This window comes from Notolabrus celidotus, chromosome 22 (assembly GCF_009762535.1).
Source record: "Notolabrus celidotus isolate fNotCel1 chromosome 22, fNotCel1.pri, whole genome shotgun sequence".
Lineage (NCBI taxonomy): Eukaryota > Metazoa > Chordata > Actinopteri > Labriformes > Labridae > Notolabrus > Notolabrus celidotus.
The window spans coordinates 21,044,502-21,067,661 of record NC_048293.1 but is presented as its reverse complement, the minus strand read 5'-3'; the positions used below and the strand labels follow the sequence as shown (position 1 = coordinate 21,067,661).

The window sequence follows — 23,160 nt, the reverse complement described above, 5'->3', positions numbered from 1 at the left end:
TATCTCTAACACAAAAACAAGGAAGACATTTTTTTAACCTTAAGATGAAACTCTGTCCCGTTTTCTGTTTTTGGATGAAGTGGATGAGCTGCCATTGACTGTTGGTGCAAGTATTCAGTGAATGCAAGTTCATCTGGAGACCCCCTGACTTTTTCTAACGCTCAATAAGAAGGTCTGACTTTTAACTATTCATTTTAGTATGCTGGATTATGTCAAACAAACAAACAAACATACATAAAAGAAACAGGTACTGATAATTATCCCTTCCAGACAAAGAAATCTGAATGACTTTCACAAGTCTTAGAGGTCTTTTTACCCAAAGACGTCACATCCTTCATTTTTTAACTGTCAAACAAAGTAATTCTCTGGAAAACCATGTTTAAATTTACAAAATTCGCTGTTGTTCTTTATGCAAATTATTATTTTTTTAGCTAATTAGAATCCTGACCTCAACGTGACACTGCCGTTGCCTGGATTTCAGGACAAGATGTTGCCCCACTTTATCCTATCAGAGATGGTTGGGGTCCAATAGCTCCTCAGGCTGCTCTCACATCTGTGCCCGTTAACTGTCATTATTTCCCAACTCTCAAGACCAGCCTGAGACAGACTGTGTTTTTTTCTTGTTATGTTTTTAGTCTAAAACGCTAACAGAACCTGACGTTTTTGCCACAGTGCCAACAGGCAGAGTTAAAAAGTGCTGGACCCCTGTCTGTGGATTGATTTGATATGACGTGTGTGATCAGGTTGTCCCTGGTCTCACTAAAGGCTGATTTATGCTTCTGTGTTGAATCGACCGCGTAGCCTACACCGGAAGTCCGTGTAGCTCCGGTACCTACACAGAGGCCTACGCACGTAGCTGATGAGCACCTCCTCCAAAATGTCACTACTCGTAGAATCGACGTCGACCGCAAGCCCAGGTGTGTGACAGGGACACATCGACGCAGAAGTGTACGGTGCTCATGTCCGTGTCAGCCCTGCTGCGTAGGGGTGACGCAGAAGTATAAATCCGCCTTTGAGCCAACCACAGCTCAGTAGGAGGGGATTATGAAGACACATAAAGAAACAGTAAAGACCAAAGACAGAGAGAATCCACACCATCAGGGTTAGAGACTTTTTTTACTGGATATAAATGTGGACAGAACATATCCTTCAGTAACTTACAGAGCTGTCACTTCACAGGAGGTCAGAGGCTCAAATGGAACATGAAGACAACTAAAAGGCAAAACTGATGTTGATTAATTCACACACAAGACAAAGAAGAGTATCAAAATCAAAGGTGTTCAGACTTGTCCCTACAGCTCTACAGTTTTTATGTTGTTTACGACGAACAGATGCTCCTGATGAAGTGTTGTGAGCGCAGCCCTAAGGGGTTTGACTGCTGTTTGGCGTATCAGACTTCAACATTACTCGTTGATGTTACTGACTGCTCAGGGATTGTGTAAAGTGACATTATATGGATGAAAAGGTTTGGCTGGAAAGCTAGCACTAGGTCGGTCGGCCATGTGCATCTTTCATTGATGTAACTGTGGGATTCATTGTGGTGCTAATTTTGGCTTTTGAAAAACAGGCTCTAAACATAAGTGAAAACAACTTAATGGTGAAACTGAACGTTGGAAAAGGTTTTTTTTATGTCCTCATGTCCGTCTTGGTAAATACAGGACAGGGTCTTTTTTAAAACTAGCATCAAGTTGTAGTGCATAAGATATGAAGCTAGCAACTGAGACATTAAACTTGTTAGATAGATGTTTACTCAGGTGATACCTCCACTAAAAGTAGGTAATATTTTTGTTCACAATAATAAGGTCGTTGACTATTTTCGTAACCGATCGAGTCGCCCCCTGCTGGCCACCAGAGGAAATGCAGGTTGAAGGCACTTCTGCATTTGCGTCACTTTTCAGACCAGGCAGGAAAAGCTCAATCTCAGGAAGCTCTCACACATTTATCGTCACATCACTTCTTCGTATCACAACGTAGAGTCGTGTTTGCTCAAATTTATTCTCTCATTTCAGGATTTTTTTTAAGAGTTTGTGGTTCAAGGTTTTAGCTACAGTGCCTGTACGACTACATGTCCACTTCTACACACAGTGCGTTCTAATCAAACCTAGAAGAAAGATAAATGTTGAATTTCTATAAATTCACAGCGTCTGTGCTCACACACAGCGTCATTCTCACTGTACTGCTGTATTACAGTATATTTCACAAATGTAAGTCTGTGCATACTCATTTACAGGTACACAATGGCATGCACAGACACACACTCACATACACACTTCCACTCCCACGGGCGACTCTCCAGGCATGTCATTAGGCTGAAGAGCACTAGAGTTTCCCGTTGGCAAAGGCTCCCTCTTGGAACTGAGGGATAAAACTCTTGAAGTACGCCCTGGGGTGAGAGACAGAAAGAACGAGAGAGACAGACAGAGAGAAAGAGAGAGAGAGGCAGGCAAATAAAACATCAAAATGTGACAATAATTGTGTTTGGACTACTTCAAAGCATCTAGCAAACTCACAGGGTCGGTCCCAGCCAGATCATTTATCCAAATGCAGATGAAAGGCGGGATGTGTTTACTTCTTAAAATCTACCGTTTTTCAGGAGATGTCTTTTCTGCATGTGTAGGAGTCATGAGGGAGACATAACTCTACTGCAAATATCAAAAAGTACAACAACAGCATCCAACAGGGGAGGAAGTCACACACCCAGGTGATGTGTTCAGGTTTTTGCACTTATTATATGTCTATATGGTGTAGAGGGTAAGATGAGTAGACTGGGATTAAACTTGTCAATTCATGCCAAAATATAAGACAACCCTGATTATCAGACATCCTCCCTTTACAGGAAGGCTTTGGACAACCTGGAAACTTAAACTGATAAAAGTGCTAAAAGTAACATTGAATGAAAAAAGGTAGGTTGTTTTAAATAAAACACATTGAAATCAAACTAAATATCATCACCCGTGTGAATGAGGCACTTATGGTATCAGTATTTAAATGCCATTCAACCCTTAAATCACCAGAAGTCTATTGTAAGAAAGACAAGTCACTTCCATCAAATCCGTGTCCGGTCTGTCTCTCTAGGTTTCTATTCTAGTCAATGTCTTAACTTCCACTGGATCCACTCTGTTGGGTTCCGGATTGCGTCTCTGCTCCGGCACCTCGTAGCCCTCCAGATCAGATACACAAGACTTCTATTTTTGCTGGATGCCGGAGCACAACGCATCAATCTCGGAGGGGGTGGTGGATTTTCATAATGCAGTAATTACTGCGGGAAAACCTCAGTCACATGACTCCAGCTGTCCGGCGGCCCTGCTCCGGTGCTGCATTATGAAAACGCAACCAATGGGTATTGACGGACTAGAAAGCACTGAGCTAGACCGCAGCTGGACTGGACACGGACTTGTCTTTCTTTTGAGTGACTTTGCTCTGGACTATCATTGTGTCTCTCCTTCTTTCTTCCCCTGGCACTGTAGTTGTGAGTGTCAGCAGGTCACTTTACAAATATGGCTTATTACCTCTGGTCTCTAACCATATTCATAAACTTCATTACACGTTCTTAGAGAGCAAAGCAAACACTAAACTATATTTTGTGATCAAGGTTTTTGTGTTCACATGGTTTAAAGAACTTGAACTGGTGTTTTGCATTTCTTATGGTAAGACTTAGAGAGAGGAACATAAGAGAAAGACCTGTCCGCAAATAACCTCTCAGCATTACACATTATGTGTCGCCTTCATCACTTCCTGTGAGAACTCAGATCTTTAAATGTTCCGAGCAAATATTTACCTTTGCCATGCAAAAAAGCAAACAGATTCAAGACCACGTCTGACGTGTGAATGTTTTCTTTAAGAGGTTATGAAAGTTAATGTTTGTAGAGGGTGGGGATCAAATCTGTGGAAATCAAGAAGTGGCCTGTGCTCAGGGTGTCGTCCTAAAATGTGCTCCACTTTGAGGAAAATATCAAGACATATTCTGTACATTTTAAAGTAGGTAGAGTTATACATGAGTGTCGATGTAACTCGGCATGTATATAAACTTGAATTTATTAACATATTTCCAGTTGTGTAAGATCAAAAGAAGAGGAATCCACTCACTTGGCTCTCTTTGCCATCTCATTGCCGTCCCAGCGGGGGCTGTAGGGATACGACTTCTGCACTTGAGAGTAGAGCTGGCCGCTGTTGGTGAAGTGATACACAGACTGGAAGGTGAGGGTGGGCTGGTCCCTGGGGAAGTACAGCGGGAGATCCACTACCAGGAGCAGAGGGAGAGACAATAATGATTAAAGAAGCAGGATCATGAGCTTAATGCATCAGATGGGATCTAAGAAACAGAGCTCAGTGTGGATATGTGTGTGTGTGTGTTTGTGTGTGTGTGTGTGTGTGTGTGTGTGTGTGTGTTTCTCACCATGCACTAAGAAGCAGAAGTCCTTCCACATAAGAAGAAGTGTGAGTTTTGTGAATCCCTCAGCATCATACTCCACCACGCCCCTGGAATGCACATATAATCATTTTAAGTGGCACTATTTTACGCTGACTCTACGCTCTCGTAAAAAGAAAGCAACAAACAAACACAAACGAGTGAAGCTGGAATGTTCAGAGGACGTGCTCGTCTCTACTCACGTTCCAAAGTGGCTGAGGAAGGCAGCGATGTACTCTCTCCTCTTGTGGTAGCCTTGGATGACATACTGCACCTGGAGACGACAGAGTAAAGGGTTTACTTTACTTGAACCCCAATAGAAACCTACATGCCCCTGTGTTCACAAACGGCTGTTTTTATGTGCTGGCAGCTCTTAACTCAAATAGAAAACCATTGCAGGTCAGCGTTTACAGCTGTTTTATGGGTCCTGGGTGCAAAAACACCCCTGACCTAAGCTGTCAGTCCTCTCACAGTACTCTCAGTTGAAAGAAGTCTAGCTTTTGAAACATTGCAGCTCATTGATGTCTAAATTTTGTTAACTGGCAACAGCAAGTGTGGGGAAGCAGGGCTGAAATTGAGGTCGTGGGCACTGCAAGGGAAAAACGGACAAAGTGGACACAGGCCCTTATTGGTAGAAGGCTTCAGAAGACAAAATTGAAACAACTACAAAAAATAAACTACCAAACCAAAAACCTATACATGCACACTAATATTTATTTAGGGTATCTGCTGCTGCTACAAGGCACGTTTAAAAGGTTGTTTAAAGGCATATTGTGCATGAACTTAAAACAATTGATGTCCATGCAAATATTTGGCAGACCTTTTCTGTTTTTGTACATTTTTGTATTTTGAATGCACAAACACAATAAAAATGAAGTAAAATAATGACTGATCGCCGCAGCAGACAATAATAAACTTGTGTTTTCTCTCTACGGCATATCAAAATATTGTCTGACACTCAAATTCAGGATATAACTTTCCTGATTTTGTGCCTTTAAACAGAAAATAATAATACATTTCAGTGTTGCAGCGTTGCAGTGTTGCTGTTGCATCTGTTGTTTTGGACTATCTCTTGTGTATGTGTTGTTGATTTGTGTGCATCCTTCAAAGATATTTTTGAGGCCTTTTTTTTTCTGTATTAGTTTTAGGTTAGCAGGAGAGAGACAGAACGAGGTAGAGAGTCGAACTGAGGCCGCTGCTTTCAGGACTAAATCCTCTGCACATGGAGGGCACACTTCAGCCGCTAAACCAAACTAGCACCCTGATTTGTGCGTATTTGTAAGACCTACAGTATCTCACAAAAGTGAGTACACCCCTCACATTTCTGCACATATTTAATTATATCTTTTCATTGGACAACACTGAAGAAATGACACTTTGATATAATGTAAAGTAGTCAGTGTACAGCTTGTATAACAGTGTAAAGCTACTGTCCCCTCAAAATAACTCAACATACAGCCATTAATGTCTAAACCACCGGCAACAAAAGTGAGTACACCCCTAAGTGAAAATGTCCAAATTGGGCCCAAAGTCTTAATATTTTGTGTGGCCACCATTATTTTCCAGCACTGTCTTAACCCTCTTGGGCATGGAGTTCACCAGAGCTTCACAGGTTGCCACTGGAATCCTCTTCCAATCCTCCGTGACAACATCAAGGAGGTGGTGGATGTTAGAGACCTTGCGCTCCTCCACCTTCCGTTTGAGGATGCCTCACAGATGCTCACTAAGGTTTAGGTCTGGAGACATGCTTTGCCACTGCATCACCTTCTTCAGCAAGGCAGGGGCCGTCTTGGAGGTGTGTTTGGGGTCGTTATCATGTTGGAACACTGCCCTGTGGCCCAGTTTTTGAAGGGAGGGGATCGTGCTCTGCTTCAGTATGTCACAGTACATGTTGGCATTCATGGTTCCCTCAATGAACTGTAGCTCCCCAGTGCAGGCAGGTCCCATGCAGCCCCAGACCATGACACTCCCACCACCATGCTTGACTCAAGACACACTTGTCTTTGTACTCCTCACCTGGTTGCCCAATGCCCCCACCCACGCTTGACACCATCTGAAGTACCAAATAAGTTTATTTTGGCCTCATTAGACCACATGACATGGTTCCAGTAATCCATGTCCTTAGTCTGGTGTCTTTAGCAAATTGTTTGCAGACTTTCATGTGCATCATCTTTAGAAGAAATGTGAGGGGTGTACTCACTTTTGTGAGATACTGTATCTATCAATGAATATTAGCTAATGCTATGCATGCTGTAGTGTGACATCAGTTTACTAGCTTTGTACCTATGTAAAAAAAATAAACACATACATAAGTCATCATGACCCCACAGACCCTCACAGCAACAGATTATCACAGATGTTCAGTTCTGACATGGTTTAATATCTGACAGTATAAAGTTAGAGTAAAGGAAACAGAAGGAGACTGTGTGTAACCTGAGGTTATCATGAAAACATGATTATTAAAGGTCTCTGACCTATAAGAGAAGAAAAGCCTCACAGCAACATATTTTCTTCAAACCCTGTTTAATGAACAGGAATATGGTGTTTATTATTTCACTCTCATCCCCCCTTTCATCCCCCTCAGCTACACTTCAGTCCACATGTTTGTGGGTCTTTCTGTCCCTGAATGAGGCCTCACAGGCAGAGCTGACTCCCAGTCTGTGTGCAGCCTGAGAGGAAACGCAGTTAGTTCTGTGCTGAGAGGCTTTCAGAGGAAAACTACGCAGAATGTAAACAAAGCCTCGGCCTGTAGAGGGATTAAGAGAGGTGAGCGTTTTAATGGTTGCTTTCACTTTAAAACCAGACAGCTCAGAGTACAAAAGTGGTATTACATGAAATCTTTGTGCAGGCAAATTTAAATGTCACACAAGTACAAAGTCTTTAGCTTACCACTTGACAGCCAAATAAGCTGCTGTTAAAAGCTCCACCGTCGAGTGTGTCAAATCTAACCAGAAAGGACTGTCTGCTCGAGGTGTTCATTTGAATATCACGCCCACATTTCACTCAACGTTGTACGTCTATATCATGTTTTTACTTATGATGACACAAGAAATAAGGCATCATGTGCAGATCATGCATGTTTATCAATCTTGTGCATCATATTTCAAAGAAAGACAGCGCTTCAAAGCTTATCATGAGGTGGGAGCATCACCTCACAGCAAATGTGACTGATCAGTGAAGGTATTATGAACGTCTACACATGAAATAACACTGATGGAAGGTCACAGGTTTCAAAAACACAAAGGAAGAGGAGCTGTAAGGAAGACACAAACGCACGTCCTGACCATAGACTGTATAAACAGTGGATGTAGTATCTGTGACGTCACCCATCTGTTTCTGAAGCGCTGTTTTGGCCAATCGTCAGCGGCAGCCATATTGGAAATATTGAACTCAACATAACTGCTGTCGAGCAAGTTTTTTGTACCAGGCTGTAAACATGTTTATTTCTGCTGTAAAGATCGTCTTTTTAGAATTGGTGTGTATGTGGTTTCCAGTCCTCAAGTGGACACTCGATGAACTGCAGTTTTTAACAGTTCCTCATTGGCTTCAATTCTCGCAGCAGGAGGTTGCTGCTTGGTCCTGACACATGGACACCACACAAACACACTTTCTTCTCTTGTGACCTGATTGTCTACACTGCACGTCCACAACTGTGATTGTGTTTCAGTCATAAGAGGAGAAGCTCAGGGCTGATTTGACTGGTGAGCTTCCTGAGCAGGTTAGAGAGCCTGCAGTCAGGCAGCCAACCAGCCATAAAGGTGACCCGCTCTGTTAAACCTTTGCAGGGTGCTTATGTATCACTGCACCCTGAACAGCTGTATAAAGACCTGCAACAGGAACTTTGAAATGACACAATCTAATCCAAGAGAGACGGGCAAAAGCAAAAGCAACAATGAGAAATCAAACCGCAGCAGTCTGATGACTCAGACTCAGAGTTTTGTCACCGATATCAGATTTGGCTGTTTGACACAGAGCTTCAAATCTCCTTTTCCAGTCATTGAGACATTTCATTGGACCAGGGATGCATGGTTTTTATTGGGCGAATTTGAAACAGTGTCCTGAGTCATCGTGACGTTGCAGACGTATCCCTACCTGCCCCGTATGATGTGATCGCTACACACATTCAGTCTGATCCATGACAACATGCAGGTTTTACTGCAGACTTCTGACGCTAGTGCAGTGACTATGGCGCAGCTGTGGCGGCAAGAAGACTTGAATCATGCTCTGGTTCAAAATAAAAAGAAATTATAATCGAAGAGTCAGAGCTGCTCATTTATTGTGTGGTAACTAAAGTGTTTTAAGTTCTCTCTCTGGGAGAATCAGGTGGTGAAGAAAGCCAAAAACCGAGTTCGTACTGATGGCTTCAGCTCTCCGTTTGTATGCACCCTTGAGTAGAACTACTCCAAATCTTTTATCCCATCTGCTATCAGGCTTTTAAACTCAGACGGTACACATTTTAGTCATTTTAAAAAACATTGGTATGACAAAGTAGATCATATTATCTTTTAATCTTTGTCTTATCTTACTGTTATTTATCACACTTCAAGTAAACTTGATTAACTTATTGCTGTTCTTCACAGACCCTCTGGTCTCATGTGCTTGACTTGTAGCATGGATTTATGATGGATGTGTTGTAAATGTTAAATGTATGGTAAGCTATAAATGAATTACCCTTCTTGGGATCAATAAAGTTGTCTGAATCTGTAAAATTGTAGCCTTTCTTGCTCTCAAGTGTGTATTAACTGAACATTTTAAAACATAAAAATGTAAAACATAATCCTGGTAATCTTGTTGGTATCAGTTATAAAAAAAATCCATATTATACATCCCTACATCTGACTACTTTTCTTCTTCACAAAGTCAGGACATCTTAGCTCTGAATGATGACTGTACCTGAAACCAGAGAGGAATCTGAAAAGACGCACATGAAGAGCGAACAGTCAGCTGTAGTTCAGTTTGCAGATGTGCAACCACTGCAGCGTCTGCACGCTGTGCTGTTTTTTAACGTGACTCTACTTTCCTGACATTATTTATTTAAATTTGATGGAGGGGAACATTTCAGATAAATCAGTGTCTAGCAAAAAAAGGAAACCTTGTTAACTTCTCCAACAATCGAAATCTTCAATCAAGCCAGAAAACTAGAAGCAAGCTGCAGCCTCTCCTGATGTTCTGATGAATATTTCAAGATCATGGTTTTAATATTAAAACACTTTTCACCTGCTAGTTTGTGAATCATAACATAACGTTAACTGTTTACTTCTGTGCTCCAATGATGCAGATAAACAAATACATACATACTTTTCTTAATACAGTCAGTTAAATATAAGTTGGTCAAAGCTCAGAGTTTTGAGAAAGAGCAGTTTTTAAGTCCTCATACCTGCAGGAAAGGATGTACTAAGCAATAACCACGTAACAATATGGTGTGGTTTTATAATGTCATTGTATCTCCAGTGCAATTTATATATTTCTTTATCTGAATATCTGCTGCGGCCCTGAGCCGTCGTAGAGTGTGTAGAAAAACTGTGGAGTTCATCCGAGGACAGGATATGTCATAAATAAAACCGGAGACAGTAATGTTTCAGCCTCTGCCTCTGAATGGTTGTGATTACTCATCAACCATGTATGAATGATGGCGTAAAATGAAAGAGGAAAGTTGTAATCTGTAAGACACATGGGTATGTGTGTGTGTGTGTGTGTGTGTGTGTGTGTGTGTGTGTGTGACGGGTCTCATCTGTGTAAGGGCTCTTTAACACAGACGTGCATTGTGCCTCCTGTTCAGTTCTGTTTACACGGGACAGTGAAGGCGGCGTTTATGCTTTCTCAAAAGCTGCAAGGCCACATACTCAATAAGCTGTTTATCTAGTTAGACTGAATGTATGTGTGTGTGTGTGTGTTTGAGTGTGTGTGTTTCAAGGGAACTGTGCATCACTGAACTTTCCCACCCGTACTGAGAAAGGATTTCCCGCCCCCACTGTCACTCAGACGCACAGCCAAGTCTTCTGATTGGCTGCCTGGAGGATTGAGTGATGCAAGACAGGTGATCTTGCTCTGCAGGTATTCAAACCTGCCTGCACCCATGGCTCCCTCGCCCGCGCATCCATTCATTGTGCTTGTGCATGTGTGTGTCTGCGGGGAGTGTGATGCAATAACGCCGGAAGTGCTTCCTGCAGTGTGATTAAGAAATCTCTTCTCTCTCTCTGTCACATACGCATTCACACCACCCCCAGCTTTCATGTTATAAAGGCTGACTGATCTGATATCTGACAAAAAACTCATTTTGAAATCAATGTCTTTGGGTTATCTGATCCACATGGGCATCTAAATCCAAGTGCTACAGAAAAACCTCACAGGAGAATAGAATTATTACTAAAGGAAAATCACTTTAAGAAACTGGGAACACAGACCTCCGCCCCCCACTGACTGCTGCCATTTATAAATAGATAAAAAGCAGGCGGTTATATCACGTTATTGAGAGGAGAAAGCACCCTGGCAAGTGGAAGTGGAAATGGAGGAAACACTTGAAATGTCACATAAATTGCAATCTGCAACAGCGTCTTTACAATCATATGAAAACATGCAGACAGGTTGGATATATCATGACTCATTGTTAAGTTTACCGCCTGCTCGGCTTCAGGGGAATCCACTTACACAACTCATTGCTTCTTACTTCTTCAGGCAGGATTGGCATCGGACAGAAAAAACATTAAAAAGCAGGAAAGTTCTCCCCCTCCTCCGAACACACATATGGACCCACACAAACAGATGTACCTGTCTTTATGACACTTAGCCCTCAGGTAAAGATAAAGTGAATGATGATCCCTTCTTTAATCATGCGTACGACACCTGTTCACCTCATTTCATAAATCAACAAACCTCTGTTTCAGCAATAGCTTAACACTTAGTTTTCGGCTGAATACAAGCAGCCTGTGTGTAGTTACTGTTTTGTATAACATGTCTGGAATTATTTGTTTTGTTTTATGCACAAGAATGAGAAATATTTATGAGTTGATGCTTTTTGATGGCTTGCAAATCATTTAAATCATATTTTAAATTTTAAATTGTATTTTTTAAATTTTTTATTTAATTATAATTAATGAAAGACAAGACATCAAATGTTGAAACTGAAACTTTAAAAAAAAAAAGTATATATACACTACCAGTCAAAAGTTTGGACACACTTTCTCATTCAACGTTTTTTTTATTTATTTTAATTATTTTCAACATTGTAGAGTAATACTGAAGACGTCAAAACTATGAAATAATCTGGTTTTGCCATAATCTGGATTACAACAGTGGTCAAATAGGGCTATCCATTGTGTACTAACCCTACCTCTGAACAACACAACTGATGGTCTCAAACACGTTAAGAAGGCACGTCATTCTACAAATGAACTCTTCACAAGGCTCATGTTCATTAGAAACCATTCCAGGAGACCACTTTATGAAGCAGACTGAGAGAACACCAAGAGTGTGCAAAGCTGTCATGAAGGAAAAAGGGGGCTACTTTACAGAATCTAAAATATAAAACATATTCTGGTTTGTTTAACACTTTTTTTGATAGTTACATAATTCCATATATGTTCTTTCATAGTTTTGATGTCTTTGGTATTAATCTACAGTGTTTCAAATAAATAAAATAAAATAAAAAGTTGAATGAGAAAGTGTTTCCAAACTCCTCATTCAATGGTTTTTATTTATTTTAATTATTTGAAACACTGTAGATTAATACCTAAGACATCATAACTATGAAAGAACATACAATGAATTATTTAATTAACAAAAAAGTGTTAAACAAAGCAGAATATGTTTTATATTTTAGATAATTGGACTTGCCTTCTTACTGTGTTTGAGACCATTAGTTGTGTTGTTCAGAGGTAAGGTTAGTACACAATGGATAGCCCTATTTGCCTACTGTTGTAATCCATATTATGGCAAAACCAGATTATTTCATAGTTTTGATGTCTTCAGTATTAAACTACAATGTTGAAATAATTAAAATAAATAAAAACCATTGCATGAGAAGGTGTGTCCAAACTTTTGACTGGTAGTGTATGTTTTGGGGGGGTTTCACACCTTTATTAGAGGAGAGGGAAGTGGATAGAGCTGGAAGCCGGGAGAGAGAGTGGGGGAATGGCATGCAGGAAAGGGTCTGCAGGCTGGAATCAAACCCTAGCCGCCTGCTATATGGGCGCACGAGTAAACCTGTAGGCTAAATCAGCGACCTGATACTGTTTAAAAAAAAATAAATGTTCATTTTAAATTTGATCCCAGCAACATGTGTCATGAAGTTGGAACGAGTTTGCCCTGAAAGTGAATCTGCAGTACGTCTTGTTGCTGCCCGATGAAGCAATACACTTGAGCAATTTCAATTTCTCATACCCACTCGTCATTTAGACCTCAATTGTGTTTATATATCCTCCTTTAATAACGAGTACAAACGTGCTCCAGCTAAAAATACTGCAGCTCTGTTAGGAGAGCAGCACTTACCTTACACACACAACAGACAGAAACGTGAACCACGCCACATACAGTTGAAGTAGACACTTCACACATTTCATTGAACTGCTTTCTTTTTCAATAACTCTCATCGTCTATTAGGTAACTTTTCAAACCAACTATAGCTCTAACGTCGACAAACACTATCCATTGAGGATAACTTCTCACTAAATGTCCAGAGTCCACTGACCCTGTGTGTTGTTTAGATTAGTTAAATAACTTTCTGAATACAGGATGTTTAAAAACCTCTCAGTCTTATCAGCTTCTGAGTCTGATTTTCAGAAGTGATATTTTGTCTTGATGCAGATGCCAGGTTGCTGCCATCACCCAGAACAATCACAGTCACAGTCACAGCTGAGGTATGTGGCGGTATAGTTGTGTCGATATAATCACAGCATCTGGAATAAGTGGGAGGAAATAATTGGTGTTAAAAGAACAAAACGACTGCACAGCCTGTCCGCGCAAAGATTTGGAGAATATTTGTCAGGGATGTTTGATGATGTCTTTTTTCTTTACCTTTTTTTTTTTCTTCCAGTTGATGAATCTCACTTCTATGCTTTTTGTCACTGCTTACACTTACAGACTGTCATCCTCTGATGAATCCACTCACCACTCTGCTTCTTTAGTCTTCCTCCAAAGAAGACTCAATGCTCCCTCTACCACAGAAGATCAACTAATGAAAAAGACACATTAAGTCTTGGTCCTTGTTGCTCTAAGAGTCCACTCTCCTTTTAATGTCGGACTGAGAAACGTCTGGAGGAAATAAACAGCTTTATACGTTCACACAAAGAGGACTGCTGCACTCTCAAACTATTTATGTGTAATTAAATATTAACAGTCGTATTCTTTAAAGCTCCTGTGAGGAACTTTAGGGTCATGTCGCTTTTGGTAACCCCTGAGGACAACATCTATCTCTTCTGTGCATGTGCAGGGCTATTCTCTTTTAAATATCTGACATGCAACTCACAAGGAGTCTTTGGCATGGAGATATTCTGAAAAAGGCTCTTTATGCAGCATGTTTAATTGCCTTGTCTGCACCCTATCCTGCAGCCGGGGTGATAGGTGTATAGAAAAAGCATATAGAAATGCTCAATCCTTACAAGGGCAGCTAAATAAAAAAGGCTAAAAAGCATAAACAAAGGCAACGCCAAGAAATACACATTTTAAAAGACATATTGGTCATTTACTTTAAAAAACCTAGAAGAGAAATTAAATTTGTTTAAAGGAATTTGTAAAAGATTACACGTAAAAATTAAAACTCAAGTGAAATCAGGAAAGACTTGTCGATAAAAGTTAATCTTAAGAACAGGGTGGGGAGGTCGTTCTAGAATCTTGGACCCTTCACAGCGAACACTTTGCCCCGTTCAGTTCTCAATCTGGCATATGGGACAAAGAGAAGACCTCTCCCCGAGGACCTCAATGTGTGTCAGTTCAAGTTCTAACAGAGCTGAGAGAAAAGCCACAAGGCCCTAAAAAGCACTCAATAAAGTCTTTGAAATCAGCTCAGAAGTTTTATGCTTTTCTGGATTTTGGTTCTGGTTGAAATCCTGGCAGCTGAGGTGAAATGATTGAGGAACTGAAAGACTGTACATTTAAAATGTTAAACCTTATTATACAAGCAAACTCAAGAGCTACCTTTTAGACTTGCTTTTAACTGAGTTTTATTCTTATATCTGTTTTATTTTACCTTACTTTATTTATTTATTTATTTATTATCTAATTCAAATTTTAGTCACTTTTTATTTTATATATATATTTATTTATTTATTTTAAGTATAGCATCTTATTTTCTTTTAATGGTTTACTATTTTAGTGTTTTATTATCTTAGAAATGTATTTTATTTTGGTGAGTTTAATTTCCTGTGTTGAGTTTTAATATCTTATGTTTCCTCCAGCGTTCCCTCATTAAGATATCATGAGAGCGTTTCCTCAGTTTGTTCAGCAACTTCTTTTTATTTTTCATTTATTTATTTTATTTTCATTGTTATTATTATTATTACTGTTACATATATTGTGTTCTTAACCTTATGATAGTGGGGTGGGTTTGGAGTGAGGGCTCGGGTTGGGATTATGATGGGTTTGGTCTTTTTATTTTTATATATATCTTTCTTTTTTTTAATTGATTGTATTTTAAGTTGTTTTTATGTACAGCACTCTGTGTTACAATGTCATTGTATGAAAAGTGCTTTATAAATAAAGTCTGATTGATTGATTGAAGCTGCTCAAAATACCAGATCTTCTTCAACACTGAAGTACGAGACATCAGTCTTTTTTATCACCAGCTAAAAGCTGCGGTACTCAACTTTAGATAAACAGCTAAAGAAAGCTCAATGTTTTGAAAGTATGCAAACAAAAATCTGCCCTACTTTGAGAGCAGGGTGACTCAGCAAAATCACAAGGGCTCTTGCACGACTGTTGCACCCAGAGATAACAGCGTGTTTTGTTGAAGCGTTGGATTGATTTATTGTTTTTGTGACGCAAAGGAAAAGTGAACAAATACAGCAAAGAAAGCTTGACAATCATTGATTAACCAACCTTTAAGTTTTCCATATACCTTCAATTATTAAAATATGGCGCTACTATTGAAGCCAAGCTCAAAGCTGGTTTGAAAGCTATCAGGTAGCATTGGCAAGAACACAACCCAAGGAGTCAAGTCCCAAACAAGTCCCAAAACTAACAGCTGAGCACCGTTTCAGACCTCTGTTGACACTGCTTCTTTTTTCTCTCACATAATTTCCTCTTCGCTGTTGAAGACGAAATGCCTCCATGAATTACTTGTCCTTTTCACATGGTTTTGTGTCACCATAATTCATGTACAGTTTGCATGTGAATGGGCATGAAAAGGATCACAGGGACAGCGTTTTACAAATGTCTCCCACTGCGATATAAGACCTGTTGCGCTTATATACAGAGAAATTAAAATTTTGGACAGATCACAACAGAGGATGTCATTTTTCCCACGTTCAAAGGATGCTTTGCATTTCAAATGAAGCTGCAGAACATACCATGATATATAGGCTTACAAACCAATGCTGTTCACATGCTTTAATGGCTCCGTTGTGCTAGCTGCAGCGCTCTTTACACTGCTGTCAGGGGAGCAAGATGTGAGGTATTCAGTCACAAGACGTCTCTGACACCAAACAGAACAAATCCCTCAAGCTACACTTGAGTCTTTTTATTTAGATTGAAATACTATTTATGCTTTACAACAGAAACTGGCTCACATGTGGTGCTACCTGCTGGGTACGCTTTGAGAAACCAATAAGAGGAATGATGTCTGTAAGAAGCTGTACATGTCCTGTGCCTGACACCATGAAATGAGTACTTGATCTTTAAATTGATCTTGTGGGGACACTGAGCATGACTTCCCCTTCCTTGTGTCACGTTGTCTTTATCTGCTTTGCTTTCATGCTGTCCAAACACGACTGTGGCCTCCTCCTCGACTCCCTCAGGGAGGAGGAGGAGGAGGGAACACAGAGGCTTAGACACCGAGGTCAGTCAGGGACACGAGTGATCCAGACACCCTGAGCACTCTGGTCGGAGTCCAGGTGAATACGAAGAGATGTGTGCATTATGTGTAGGGGGGGGGTTGTGGGGGATGGGCATATTTCCCCCTCAGGGAAATAGCATTACATGGTGTCTACACTGCATGCGTATACCTGTCAACCTGCAGAGTCCAGGGAGCGCTTAGACAGACGATGGAGATTGGCCAGTACGCCCACGTCGTCAGATGCCAGACACACGTGCATGAGTGCACATACACACATTAGCACACTCCGAAATTAACACACACACACACACACAGCTTGACAAGACATCCGTAAGTGGGTGCATGTTTTTCACCAAAAGCACCAAAGCTTACAAGTTTTCAATAAAAGATAAAAGATTTCTGCCGTGCTGATCGCTGCTCTTCTGCTCCTTTTCAGATGTTTCTGTGCAGCACAGACAAAATCAAATGTCAGATTGAAAACTTAACTATTTAAGTCATGCAAAACCTCACAATTTTTAAGCAGAGGTCCAAGCATATATTTGTTTCTTTAATGCTCATGTTCATTTTAGAACAGTACATCCGGTGAGCTGAGCTGCTGCTTGCATGTTTTTAGGTCAGGTTCCTTCACTGTTCATTGTTCAAGACGGTTCTTGCAGAGGTCAAACAATCTACAGAACTCTTCTCTTGTCCAAAACAGAACAGGCAATCAAGACCAGTAAAACCAAACTACTGTAAAATGTATGCTAAAAATCTGTGTAGTCTATTGCTCTAAGGCGAGGCTTTGTTGGCCGTGTGTTGGCAGCTCATATCCTAAGACTTTCACATCATTTGCTTCCACTATCCGCTCCATCTCAAGATCCAATTCATGAAGCACATTGCCCTGATAATATTCAAGTGCATATCTGTGGATAAAGTGTAGTAGCTCTGGTTTTGTATTCTATTTTAGAGATGAACTGTCTGCATCTCCACTTTTTGCTGCGTGGAGCCGGACTGTGCTTTCATCTCTACGGCGCTCATCTCTCCACACACAGCTCATGAGCTGAGCGGCGAAGGAACGCTTCTTAACAGTTTATCTTGAGGTCAATTCATTACAGATGTGATATAAATTTCCTCCCTGGTGTTCGCCAGCGAGGGCAGGTCGTTCAACAAGAGAAACATCATGCTGATCGACTTCAGACCGTTGACTTCACATGTGGGAAATCAGCCTGGGTTGACCTCAGACATGCAGCTCCAGATTGGTACAACTTATAAAGATGATAGTAATGTCAAGGTGATATGAAGAGACTTTATGTAAAGGTATGTCATTGTTAAGTCGTATCGAGGTTGAATTTTTGTCCTGATCACTGAAAAAGTTGAGCGTTACACCCATAGAAATACTGCTGTGCATCTACCACCAACTCTCAGCAGATGATAAAGATTTCACTCAAATGGTAAGTGTCTGTTAGCGTCAGTGTTAGGTAAAAACACATTGTCTAATGCAGGGGTTCCCAAAGTGTCGGTTGGGACCCCTTTGAGGGGTCTTGAGACACCAATGGGGGGTCGCCAGATTTTTTTTTTTTTAAAGTAATCTAAATGAGCTTATTTCACCCATTATTGTAAAAATATAGACAACAGCCACATGTGCATGTAGGTGAACTCATTTTGAAGTATGGAGCAACATTTAACCACTTCGAGGGACAGTCAAGTCTTTGGCATCTATATTTTGGGGTTAGCTGCCTGAAAAGTTTGGGAACCCCTGGTCTTATGCGATTCATTTGAATAGAAAGGGGCAGATTTTGGGGGAGTCGTTGGCCTCGTGGTTTAAGCATGCATCCATTTCCAGAGGCTGTGATCCTTGTTGAAGTAACCGTGGGTTCGACTCCATGCCCCGGCCATTTGCTGCATGTCATGCCTCACTCTCTACTCCCCACATTTTCTTTCTCCCTTTAGCTGTCCTATTGATAAAGGCAAAAATGCCCCAAAATATATAACTAAAAAAATAGACAAGGGCAGGTTTTGGTTCAAATGAATGCATAATGGCTCAGACGTGCAGGCAGCACCGGTGCACAGAGACGCTGTGTGTTCTGCTGCACAGTTTGCGGTGCATTAAAACTTGCATTTCCTTTGTGGATAAGATGGTGTGTATGTGTTTGTCTCATTTGCAAAGCCAAGCAGTCTTCGTATGAATCAGAATCACAGAATACATGTTGCTATAGATGTTCAAGTGTCTAGCCAACAAGTGGAAGTGAAAAACAGCAAACCGTCACTCAGCTCAAATGAAGTTATTACTTTTTCACTTCAAGTTGCTCATTCACACACATATGACATAACCAAACACATTTTAAAACACAGTGAGAAACAAATGAACACCAAAACGTTTCTTTACCTTGTTTGTGAGTAACTGGCACACCTGAGGGACGTAGTCAATGAGGCATCCTCCACTGGGGAATGCTGGGATATGAAGTGCAGAGGAGCCTCCCAGAGCACTGATTGAAAAGAAGAAAAACAATCAGTTGTTATACTTCTTTAGATTCACTTCAATATCTTGTCCAACACCATCACTTTTTTTGGGAGACTTCACCTTTAGGGGAAGGTATGACACTTCTGAGAAACACAAAAGCAACATTCAGGAAGTGAGGACAGTAAAGGAATAAGTCATGCCTTCGGAGATCTCTTAATTCTTCTTCTCTTCATTTATTCTTTTGACATCCTCCTGATTCAGTCCTGAACCACAGCTCTATTAGTGATTAGTGCATGCTTGTTTAATCAGGAAATCTGCCGGAGCTCCCCGATGACTAACCAACTGAAGCAGTCAGTCCCTCATTTTTTTCTGATCTGGGGCAAAAAATAGAGGGAATACCCTGAGGACGGGTTAAAGGTCTTAGGAAGCCGCTTATTGGCCGTTAATGCTCATTTAGAGACACATGAGGGAGAAACTCTTCCCCTGCTTTCTATATTTATTGTTCATTAAAGCAGGACACTCACAGGGCATTCGGATGTGCTGTTATGTCATTTTAAAAGCAACGCCAAAGTGGATGACTTCTGTTTACCAGGTTAAGCAGGCATGATGCATGCAAATAGCCGACATCATGTAACATTATGTCAAATGTCAAAGATCACGTATGTTGAGATGCACGCTGCAGGGGTTCCTCTGTTGTTTATTACAGAGTCTGTGATGGGAAAATTGCATGAATGTGTCCAAGTCTGTCTCAAGCCCACTACACACCAGGGGACTGTAAAAACTGTAATGCATTAAAGTCAGACTTCCTGTCTCAATGCACTGATTTATCAGCTGCGTATTGGACTGATATATACTGACTGCAGTCCACACCTGTTGCATAACTTCAATGTAATGATGGCGAGTTAGTGAGCCTACTGTTTTCGCCTACTGGAAGGTTAAACATTATTAATATCTAAGTTTTATTTTTATTTCTGCTGCTTTTCTTAAAATCAGTGTAGTAATGTATTTATTATTATTTTATTTAAGCAACCGTAACATAAAATTAATGTTAATGTTAAAAGCAGGTTTTTGTTGGGTGGTGCATGTACAGAAATATAAATTTAAAAAGTTTGTGATTGTAGAGCAGTTGTCAGGGCTTTTAGAGCAGTTATTTCATCACTAGGCTGGCGGCAGTAGCTCAGTCCATAGGGACTTGGCTTGGAAATCGGAGGGTCGCTGGCTCAAGTCCAAGAGTGGACAAAGTTTGCCAAGTGGACTGGTGGTTGGAGAGGCGCTGGTTCATTTGCCTGGGCACTGCCAAGGGGCCATTGAGCAAGGCACCGAACCCCCTACTGCTCGGGTGGCGCTGGTTGATGGCAGCCTCCACACTCTGACATCTCTCCTAAGTTCATGTCCATAGCATGTTTGTGCATGATTGTATGTTTATCCAATATGGCTGCCGCCGACGGTTGGCCTCAAAACAGCACTCCAGAAACAGATGGGTGATGTCACGGATACTACGTCCATTATTTATACAGTCTATGGTTCAAATAAAGGTTGCTGAAATTGTGCTCACTCAAGCATATTATAATGGAGGTCTGAATGACTCTAAGGATGCAGCTGGCTTTATAATGAAGATGAATGGGGCCCAATGGGGAGAATAAACAACAAAAAACAAATTGGCAAATTGAAATCAGCAACATCATCCAAAAAAAAAGACTTTTTTCTTCTTTTAATCGCCTGATAAATGAAATATTTCTCACATTATCTCACGTCCGAGCTGAAAGGAAGTGATTGAAGCAGAAGTCCTGAGAGTTGCACAATATTGCACAATGAAAGGTTGTGGGAGTAGTGAGGTGGAGCACAGAAGCATGCACTCCACCTTTCTGTCATGACTCAAATCAGCGATCTTTATGGGAATATGATGTTTCAACCGAGGTGAAGAAGAGGTCAACGGTGACTGGACACACTGGATATAAACATGGCCAAAGAGGTGTGTTAGGAGGGAGTGATAATCTGTGAAGAGAACAGCTGGTTTCCAGTCAACTGCTGATCCACCACATACAGGAGGGACTTACTGATGGGAGAGATTTTCCTCAAATATGAGCCAAAAGATGATAATCACACCCAACGTCAAAGATTTAATCACATTAAGAGCTTTTACTTGAGATCACCGGTCTGAGTACTTTCGCCAAGAGATGCTGGACTGAATATTAATGAGGTCTTATTCTCAGAAAACCACAAAAACCATCATGAGTCCATTTTCATTGTCACAATCCTTTTCTTCAGATTCCCAAAGCCACCATTTACAGTAGGCTTTGTGCACATAATTAGCATTAGCCTGTGCATTTTGCCATGCACCAACAAATGGTCGATTGAGAATGGCTCGCAGCGACGAGGAAGAGAAGCCTTTGAAAATGAAAATCTAAATGATGCCCATCTATCCTCCCACAGATCTAAGAATAGCTCCATATCATTCAGATGGAAATGCAGACAGACTCACAAAATAGACGGTGGTGTGTTCGTCACTCGCGTGTGTCAATGGTAGGCTTGTGAACAAATGTGATGCTTTCTGGGGTTTCAATGAGGCGCTTTTTTGGGGGTTTCAATGGTTTTTGCCTCTGGAAGATTTATAAGAATGGAGGCTGATTAGACACCAGCTTTCAGCACGAATAACACAACCTTCCAACATCCCAAACCTGCTGATTACAGAACTTTACACTGTCAGTTTTAACTCTTAGGGTCCAAATTTCCCCTTTGACATCACCATGCTCTCACGTGACTTAAAGTAGGAAACATTAAGAGCACTTAAAGTTCAAGTTAAGTGGTTTTTTTTTTCTTATAAATGTTCTACCTCTCCCTCTGAATGAGTCCCATCTCCTGGTTTGGAATCACCAACCCAGCAAACGATACAGAGCAACGTTTTCACCTTCCGCAAACCTTAACTCAAAAGTGCTGACACAGGAATGTATCTAACATGGGTCATCATTCAGTGAAAGATGCTGTAAAAACTGTAATGAGATGCCAAGACAAAGAACAAAAGGTTTAAGAAGCCACACCTTAACTCACCTTGAAGTTAAGGTGGAGGATTATATGAGAAAGCAGGTTGTTAACTTCCACCCTGCTTTTTGATCATCCCCATAATCAAGAAAGATGACAGAGGAGTGAATGTTTAGAGAGCAAGTAGTGAAATTTATTTTATTGCTTCTTAATGGCCTGATTTGCATAATCTTAACAGGACTTCAAGCCGCAGTGAAAACGCAGACAACAATGGGTCACAAGAACAATTTTGTTGCTGGAATTGAAAGTTCACGGTACTTCTGGTCGAACTTATTAGACTTGTGACGGCCCTCCCATAAGGTGGAGGCCTGCTGCTCCCGTTTCGCCTCTCTTGCTTGTTATGTGCTTGTGTTCCTGCAGGTTGCTGCTGGGTGGACTCTGTGCCACACCTTGCAGTGCCTGGCCAGCCTCCCAGGTGTGTATAATCCGAGCAGGCAGCCCTCTTGTTCTCTCATTATTCTTATCTGAGATCCTAACGCAGCAACACATTTTGGTTTGGTTGGCTTTGGCATTTTTACTATCCAACATCCATCCATCCATTGTCTTGACCGCTAATCCCGTTCGATGTCACTGGGGGGCTACAGCCAATCCCAGCTGACTTTGGATGGAAGGCAGGATACACCCTGGACAGGTCGCCAAGCTATCACAGGGCAAACATGGAAAGACAGACAACCATTCATGCACACGCTCACACCTACGGGCAATTTAAAGTGATCAATTAACCAGGTGAGCATGTGTTTGGACTGTGGGAGGAAGCCGGAGTACCTGGAGAGAACCCGCGCATGCAAAGAACATGCAAACTCCACACAGAAAGGCACCTGCCCGACCGGGGACTTGAACCAGGAACCTTCTTGCTGTGAGGCATCATCGCTACCCACCATCCAACATGCTGCACACATTATTCCACTCACCCAACAAAGGACACACCCACACACTGATTTACTGACGCACAAACCTCATCGTTTTTGAAAACTGTAATTGAATTATTTATATTTCCTTTTTGTAATAAAGCTTTCCATCGTTTAAATGATCGTGAGTTTCCATTTTTATTATGTCTTGAGAGCCGGGTCATGACAGACTTTCAGGACACATGAATCAGAGGTCCCTGATAATATATCCTTATATGTGCCTTCACTCCACAGCCCTGGTTTGTGATGCAGTTTTGTTTGTGTGGTCTCCAAGGCCAAGCTGAGATAACCCTGATGACATCATACGGGTTGATATGAAAAAGAGGACACTATGCAGCTGTTTTAATCCAACACCCCGTGATTAAGCGGATGACCTTTG

The 23,160-nt window shown here is 41.1% G+C and overlaps 1 protein-coding gene across 1 annotated transcript in view; it reads right to left on the bottom strand.

Moving 5' to 3' along the window:
- Positions 1-1,097: 1,097 nt before the first annotated feature.
- babam2 (BRISC and BRCA1 A complex member 2) overlaps positions 1,098-23,160 on the bottom strand; it is a 97,957-nt gene continuing 75,894 nt past the window's right edge. Inside the window, exons 8-12 of the mRNA XM_034674708.1 lie at positions 18,760-18,859; positions 4,612-4,682; positions 4,397-4,479; positions 4,087-4,240; positions 1,098-2,383 (exon numbers count right to left, since the gene is read on the bottom strand). Of these exons, the coding sequence (XP_034530599.1) occupies positions 2,320-2,383; positions 4,087-4,240; positions 4,397-4,479; positions 4,612-4,682; positions 18,760-18,859 (472 nt within the window). The 3' untranslated portion in view covers positions 1,098-2,319. The remainder of the gene's footprint in view (positions 2,384-4,086; positions 4,241-4,396; positions 4,480-4,611; positions 4,683-18,759; positions 18,860-23,160) is intronic.